At 37.0% G+C, this 8,349-nt stretch overlaps 1 protein-coding gene across 3 annotated transcripts; it reads right to left on the reverse strand.

Annotated features, from left to right (window-relative positions):
* Positions 63-6,537, reverse strand: LOC109706706 (vacuolar fusion protein CCZ1 homolog). Of its 3 annotated transcripts, none has more exons than XM_020227669.1 (10): positions 6,492-6,537; positions 4,743-4,945; positions 4,291-4,384; positions 3,840-4,023; positions 3,245-3,354; positions 3,024-3,122; positions 2,431-2,892; positions 1,942-2,097; positions 1,128-1,357; positions 63-450 (listed from the first exon to the last, which is right to left on the reverse strand). In XM_020227669.1, exons 2-10 carry the CDS (start codon positions 4,922-4,924, stop codon positions 420-422), a joined length of 1,548 nt encoding a protein of 515 aa, XP_020083258.1. In that variant the 5' UTR covers positions 4,925-4,945; positions 6,492-6,537; the 3' UTR covers positions 63-419. The 3 variants fall into 3 exon arrangements, with proteins under 3 accessions (XP_020083258.1, XP_020083260.1, XP_020083259.1); XM_020227671.1 differs by lacking the exon at positions 6,492-6,537 and adding an exon at positions 5,201-5,288; XM_020227670.1 differs by lacking the exon at positions 6,492-6,537 and adding an exon at positions 5,187-5,286.

Raw genomic sequence — 8,349 nt, forward strand, 5'->3', positions numbered from 1 at the left:
TTCATCATACATACTATGATTTGCACCATGATGAAAGTATGCTCATATCTCTAGTCGCTAAGTTACATAAAAAAATTAAGCACATAATAAGTTACAAAAATGTTTTATGTTCGCACCGACCTTCGACAATATAAATACAGAAAGAAATAATTACGAGAATGGCTACTGAGGCTTATCCATTAAATAACAACTGGTAGTATCATAAGTTATCATTACAAATTTAGTTATCCAACAAAGTGAAAATCTCTAACCATGTTGTATTCAACTCCAAATCCTTTTAGTTATTTGAACCAAAGTATGGTGCTTCAAAAACTATTTCTATTAGATCATCTGAGCCAACAAACCACCCCAGGATGAAAAACAGAAAAGATTTTCTGAACCCTTAATGCGGCAAGACAGATTGAGCAAATGCGAGTATACTAGTCTAGGGAAAACGCTCCATCGCAGTACCTGCACCAGTTGCAAGAATGATTAAAGTTGGATAAAATATCCGATTCGCACAGTTTCTGCTAAGTGGTCAAGTTTCTACATGCTTCAACGTTGACAAGGCAATTTGAGTTACACTGATATGAGTGGCGTTTTATGACAAGCAATCTAGCATTTGTGTGAACACTACTTTGTTCAGGTAGTGATTAGAGACTGATAGTAAGAATATGCATCATGCAACATGAATACACTCTTGTATAAACAGTACATAGTCGAACTTTGCAGGGTTTGAAGGTCAGGGTCGACAGCTTGTTGGAACTTCCTTGTGTCTAGTGAAGCAGAATTAGATAAAACACTCCGTACAAGTTCATACTCCATCATGTTGGATGCATAAGGTTAACCACTCATGAATAAATGATCATGTTTGTTCTATTAGACAACCAATTTCTAGTGAACTCATATTAATCGGTAGGAACTGCACCAATCTTTTCCATTTGAATCTTTTTTAATTCATTAGATATGCAAATCATATATCCATAAGATGCCTAAAGTTCATATTTTTCATTTTCAATTTTCAGAATCTAACGAGCACCATACTCAGTGTAAAACTACTAACTTCGTCAAAAGTGGCTACTTTAACAACTATTTAGTTTTTTAGAAGAAAAAAAAGAAAAGAAGGTCGAGGCACTATGGAAATTTACCTGTTACTGAACTTCTCAAGTGCATCAGATGCATAAAGAAGTGTCTCACTGGCCTTCTCTAAGACCATATAAAGTTCCCTTCCTCCTGTAATCTTAGCAATTACCCACGCATTATTTTTGGCTCTGATGCATACTTCAGAGTCCTTTTCATGATCAGGGTCATCCCTCTTTGCTCTAGACTTCTCCAAATCCACCTCTTCTCTCAGCCTATTAAGCGCAAGAAGAGAGTCCTGTGGAGCACAATTAGAAACACGAGAAGGAAGCCCATCAGAGTTCATAAATAGATCAAAAGAATCTCCATAACATAGAATGAGAGAACATAGAATGAGAGATGTATTGCCATTTGGAATTTCCAGAAAAGATCAGATTAACCTAAAGAACAAGGTAAGTTTAGCTATGCCAACAAAAAAAATCCTTCAATAATAGCATCATAACTGCGTCAGATGTCCTCTGATTATGCTTCTCACCAGATGTCCTTTTTTGGTGAGACCATAATAGACAGAAATTTAAGGGCCGTGTAAAGGAAACAGCTTCCCGATTTAAGCAACTACAAGTCTACAACATATGACCGACTGGAGCGACATATATAGTGAAATACACCAAACTCAGCATTTTAATGATAGGGCGAAAACATATATATGCAGCTGAGCTATTTTTCATGCCAAAATGTCATCGCCAAAGACAAATATTCAACAAGAAGGAAACTGGATGCGACAAAGAAAAAGAAGAGCAGATCCATGAAATGTTTATTAAAAGAGACCAAAAAAAAAAAAAGAACAATTATACAGCAAACAGCAATTGGTGAAGTACAAACCTTAGTCAGAGTTGTAACTTTTCCAGGCGGGGAAGCCCTTGAGACATTTCTATCCCTGTCGACGAATAAGTAGCGATACCCACTAACATGGTAAGCATTTTCACCACCCCAGCTTCTGGAGAGTTTCTGCTCAACAGTAACAATTTTCTCTGATGCCTGAAAGAGTGACAAAGAAACACCTATTATGTCTCATAAAACACAAGAAACACATGGACAAACAAAAGATGATGAATAAAAGTGTATAGAGAAGATATACGTAGGAAACAATTCCTAAATCAAAAAAGGAATCCTGGTGGAAAGGCAACGGTATTTAGAGTCAGGATACAGTTGACTGAGGCAAAATTACTGAGGGTGTAAAAGCTGATGCACAAGAAACACAACAAAATTCCTTATTCAAAGACAATAAAAGTAATAATGGAGATAAGAACCATCAAAAAAGGCTAAGGATGACAGAAAAAGAGAAGCAACTTGTGCAGAAAATAGACTGACATTTTCAAGAAGCTGCTTCTTCAAAAGGGCCACACCCTGTTCTCCATTTATTAAAGAAGACACAGGAATGAGGAGTACAATTGTCAGATTCTTGTGCTGGTAAACGCAAAGATACATGCGCTCCTCTGTCTGCTGAAGCCATACTATCGGCGCCAAAGGAATAAAACCACCAACTTCTGCGCATGGAACATCGGTGACAACAAAACCATCCTTTCCTTTACACCATTTATCACGTTGCAAAGGCCTTTGTATATGGTATCTCTGGCTTTGTCCCCCAGGAGAAGTATCACGAGACCTGTTCTGATTTTCTTCTGCTGCTCCAGCGTTTGTTACAGTGGAAGCAGCAGCAATATTAGGTGAAGAAGTCCCTCTGCGTAAATAAGACCAAGAATTCGTATTGGACGATAGAGCATGTGGAGTCAACCTCAGAACAGCATAAGTGAACAGATTTGCTGTGTCATCCTACAACACAGATCAAGTGGGTAAATTTTTACTGCTTACATACACAGCAAGTAGCAATCTTAAGTAGGAATAGCGGTAGGAAAGACAACCGTACAGGTCAACATAAAAAGTGATATAAAAGACAACCATACAGGAGAAAGTGTTGTCGAGACCAACAGATCTTGGAATAATACTAGTGAATTGCAGGCTGTATTCCCAACACAGGAAGATCCAATAACTGTGATGAGCGACTGGCAAAATACACATGTTATGTCAGTGGTGATATATTCATCACGTAAAAAAACATATCTAACCATAATTTGCATGATCTTAAGAGAGCAAATATCTATGAGCTGCTACTACAATAATGCACCTGAACTTCAAGTGCTACTTCTCGTGAGATTGTCAGCATTTGAACACTTCCTCGCTCCCTCAAGCAATCACGGAAGGATGGCATTTGAATCTTTTTCCCAACATGAAAATCTGCTCAAGTCAAAAATAAATATAAGGATTAAAAATCATAAAATAGACAGTTCAGCAAGTTTTGGAAAAGCCACTGACGATTCATAATGAAACAGAAACTAAAGTCATACTGTTAATGATCACATAAATATGCAGCAAAGCATGCCTCATGGGGTCTGTTCAAGTTATCCTGTGATAACTTGTAGATACAGGATTTTTATTTCTGTGATTACATTCGTATGTTTTGCTATTATGAAAATAATAACATTTAGCTATGATGAAATTTTTAATAATTTCAACTATTGAGGAAATTATGTTCACCGCTGAGATTATTTATCATATTATAAGTAAAAGCTGTATATATTGGGGCACTTGTGAACATATTTTCATATTCACCGTCAACCAATTATCAAGTGCCCTATGACTATGAGTAAGCAAAATAGATGCTGAAAAATATAATTATGCATTCAAACAGGCACTTTAAAGTAGTCAGAGACTCCTCTCACCAGTTAAATAGTCTGTGATAAAGGAGTAGAGATGGCTACGAGTAAGTTCACCGCTAGGTTGTTTGTCAAGTAAAGCTCGCAGAGGTCCATGAAACATTTTGAATAGAGAATGCACTTCCTTAAGTATACTCTGTAAGGAATCGCATCTCCAAATAGATTCATTATCTTTATTTTTCTCCACTACCTGCAGTAGCAGTCAAAAAACTGGATTATCAATAGCTTAATCACTGCGTCTGTCAAAGACCATCGGAACCAGAACCAAATCTCTTAAACCAGTAAACATTGATTAGAATGTTCCTCAGGTGGGCAGCCAAGGTAAGCTCCTGCTTAGCGCATTGACTAATCCGGATTATACTCTTAAATTGTTTTGTCAACTTGTAAAATCAGACACCGTCACTTTACACAAATGAGATCATCAACCAACAACCTTTTAAGAGAAATAAAATCATACCAAAACCATCCATATGTCCGGTTCAGCCTGGTAAAATACATGAGAGTGTTTCTCCGCTTCTATGACCTCACAAGCTGTCTCTGGAGAAAAGATTCTGCAACAAATATAACATTAGTAAATCCAAAGAATGGAAAATATCAACAATGTTGATATACTTATAATAGGATGAATGGAGTTTCTTGATAAAATCAGCACTTTTCAGTACAGAGCATGCCCACAAGGAGATAAAAATAGGACACGGTGGATGATAAATAACAGGGGAACAAAAGAACAATGGAAAGCCTAGCTCCAAATCAACTATTCTATCACAGTAAACATATTTTTCAGTGACAGAAGGTGTTGGTTGCAGAAATTAAAAAACAACGCATTACAACATACAAGTTTTTTTTTTTTTTTTTTTTTTCACGAGTAGCAAATGAAGGTATCTAAAACAACGAGAAAGCTGCACAAACCGAGTAAAAGTAATGATTCCTTCACATAGTCCTATTACAGAGAGCTGAACTGAGAAGGGGCATTCAGCAGGGAAAAAGAATAATATCTTGTCAAGTTCTTGGCCTTCTTGTTGTCCCCTTCTTAAGTCAAAGATACATAATTGGATGCCATCATTGACGGTGGTCGTTGATGACAATCCCATTTGGTCGTTGATTTCTACTATCTGCATTGTCAAAGTAAACACGGTCATAAAATTAAGCTAGGTGAGAATAAATGACACCAGGTGCAGATATGAATTTGCTGGATGAGCCTTACATTTACAAACGAGAAGTCTCCCACTCTCTGTAACAAAACTAAATTGGGCACTTTAACAATTTGAAAGCAAGTAAACGGACAAACGACCCATCTAAATGCAAAATAAAGCTAATAACAGAAAATGTATTAGAAATCACAATGCACGCAACCTTGTATTGCCAACCTTCACAACAGATACTTCTGAAAAGGCGGTGACAAACTGATAATACTAGTTAAGGAAATCCCCAAAAGCATCTTACATTTGTGACGGCCTGGTCGTGCAAGAAGAGAGTATCAAAAGCTGAAGCCGCATAACTATTACCAAAAAAACTACCTTCCAGTTTGGCCTACGAAAACAAATCACTAATAGTAGTACAGGGTCTTGGTACATACCCTACAACGTAGAGTGAAAAGATAAAATATTTGAATGTGTTCTAGCATCAGGTGCACTACAACCTTACTAGAAGTTGGAATTGAGCTCTCCAGTAATTAAAAAACATGGACGACTCTCACCGATCGACCTCGTAAACTAGGATGTGGTAATATTGAGATTAAAAGATGGCATTCTCAGCCAATACCCAATCTGAGGCATCCTGTTTTTAAATCTCAATAATTTACAGCTAGTGATTAAAAGAAAAGGAAACTAGCGTGGCAAATCGAACCACCACTGAACAAAAAGTAAAATTAAAAAATAGATAATTCGAATGTAGTGATGTGTTTTCTAAACCTTCAGATTATTGAGCTTACGAATTTCTTATAACAGCTGATCCCCAACGCTTCTAAAACTTCAAATATATTGCAGTAATACCTTTTTTTAGGTGGAAATCTCGCATTAAGGCATAAAATTTACTCTTGGTCTGGTTCCAATCCCTAAATCTTGAATCTCAGGGAAAAGGAAAGTACAGAATACACAAGAAAACCAGAAAAGATTATTCATTTCTGCAATGATTATCAGCAAAATTTTCTGCAACACTGTTTCAAAAAAGCTGGCCCAAATACATTCTCAACAACCATCAATACTCTAACTCTTAATCTTAATCACATAAAAGATATACCTAGATTGGACTGATCCATAAGGTCCTCCCAAAAAACACTAAAAAAAAAAAAAATCATAAGATCGCACCCAATTCTTGCTTTGTTCATCCCAAATTCCCAATCGGGCCCCAGAAGTACACATCAGAAGAAGAGGTTAAAGCAAACCTAAACAAAAAGAAGATAGAGAGAGAGAGAAGTGAGAGCTTACCGAGAGGCTTCGATGGAAACACACTCTCTCTTGATTCTTGTTGTTCGGAAAAGAAGAGAGAAAGAAGAAGAAAAAGAACGAACCGGAAATTGGGTAGGCCAGAAACGGGCCGGGTTCGGGTCAAGCGAGACGTGCTCGAATTGACCAAAATCCGACATTGAGGACGAAGAAGAAATGGGGAAATTNAACCTAAACAAAAAGAAGATAGAGAGAGAGAGAAGTGAGAGCTTACCGAGAGGCTTCGATGGAAACACACTCTCTCTTGATTCTTGTTGTTCGGAAAAAAAGGGGGAAAAGAGAAACTGGAGAGGTAGCTGGGTACTGGGTAGGCCAGAAACGGGCCGGGTTCGGGTCAAGCGAGACGTGCTCGAATTGACCAAAATCCGACATTGAGGACGAAGAAGAAATGGGGAAATTGTCTAATGCGTAATTAATGATAGACAGACGTTTACAATGGGAAAAACATGGGCCGGACCTGTTCTGTAACGGGCCCGAATATTTTGGGCCATGCTCGTCCAACCCAGTCCTTAATTATACCTATATTGAGATTGATCAGACCGGATCGGATTGGGCCGGATCCACTAACAAAAAATTTCTGAATCTGGCCCGTGTCGACCAAAGAAAAAAATAATAATAAACGAAAAGCATTTATTTTTTTAAGATCGTGCTTTTAAGTTCTGGGCATACCCTGAGTCAATCAAATAAAAAAAAAAAAAAAAAAAAAAAAAAAAAAAAAAGTTGACGAAACTTTAACTCAATCACTATTTCAAAAGATGCGTTCGTAATTAAGCATGTACGCACTGAGAAGTCTCATCGTCGGTGTGACTTGGGTTCGTCCAACTTAGCCCAAACTCACGGCTAGATTCAACGTTCATCTCCTACGACTACGTTTGAGTCCAAAATTTGACTCTTCTCCTCAGTATGAGAAAATTATACTTGCAATTCCTACCAATTGTCTCGTTCTACACGGTAATAAAATACGTGTTCCAAACAATTTCCCTTCGGAATTGGCTATAAATATCTCATCTCCTCCATAATCTTCTTTATTCATCAAAACGTAACTTCGTAGTACTACTTATTAACATCTAGTAAACTTAAGTAGCTAAAAAGGAGAGATGGCAATCGAAAATAGGGTGAAGGTGATGCTCATTCTGGTCTTATTGACGTGTAACTCGCATTTTCTGTCGACGGCGAGGCCCTTGGTAGAGTTGCGAGAAGAGTCCGGCATCGGAGGTCTTGCTTTGTTCGAGTCTCTTCCGCGAGAAAGTGTACCGCCACAAGGTCCCTCTGGATGCACGAATGTTGGCAGCAATAAAGGTGGAAATTGCCCGAACCCTCCAAACCGTTAAACGGCATGTCAAGTAGCTTCTATCACAGTGGTATATGCGTGCGTCAATTCAAATGAATAATTTGCAGTAGCTTGTGTTGAAATAAAAATATGTGAATTTGCACATTTGAGGATACTGATGCTATTTTCGGTTTATTTGTTTATTTATAAAGATGTGCTTGTAAGCTATTTGAGTCTCTCAATCAATTATTTATCTCTTGGGCTATTGAAACTATTTAAAAATACACTATTGAAGCTATTCTTGCATTTTCCTTGTATATTTAAAAAGTTGTGTATGATGAAGATTGTGACTGTTTCTATACTTTAATGAATTGAAAAAATATTATTTTGTCGTTTTCTTTTTTGAAAAAACTAGTCTAACATAAGTACATCGATGTTTATTCATCTACTTTGATATTCCTAGATACCCCTATGCGGGGGCTTTCCCTCCAGGGAAGGGAAAAAAAAGAGAAAATCCTAGACTTAATTACCTTTCAATGTGAGCAATGGGCATTTGTAATGTTTTTTCCTTGAAAAATATTAGAAGATATTAAATACTTCAACAGAGATATATTCCTTCATAAAAATGTGTGTATATATATAGTTGTAATATAATGCCACAAAAACCAAAAACGTGTACTAGCACAGCACAAAATTGAAATTGAAAAACTGAATAATCAAATAAATCTATCGGTTTCATAATGAACGCAAAAATTTTACTATACCAATTCAAATTGGTACATAATAGAAATTCATAAACTGA

This window comes from Ananas comosus, linkage group 2, assembly GCF_001540865.1.
Source record: "Ananas comosus cultivar F153 linkage group 2, ASM154086v1, whole genome shotgun sequence".
Classification (NCBI taxonomy): Eukaryota; Viridiplantae; Streptophyta; class Magnoliopsida; order Poales; family Bromeliaceae; genus Ananas; species Ananas comosus.

Excerpts from the sequence above, each read along its gene's own strand:
- LOC109706706 (XM_020227669.1), bottom strand. The coding sequence starts at position 4,924 with ATGGGATTGTCATCAACGACCACCGTCAATGATGGCATCCAATTATGT. Across the intron at positions 3,355-3,839 it reads TATCACAGACTATTTAACTG|ATTTTCATGTTGGGAAAAAG; the intron begins GTGAGAGGAGTC and ends TGACTTGAGCAG. Across the intron at positions 2,893-3,023 it reads TCTCGACAACACTTTCTCCT|GATGACACAGCAAATCTGTT; the intron begins GTATGGTTGTCT and ends TCTGTGTTGTAG.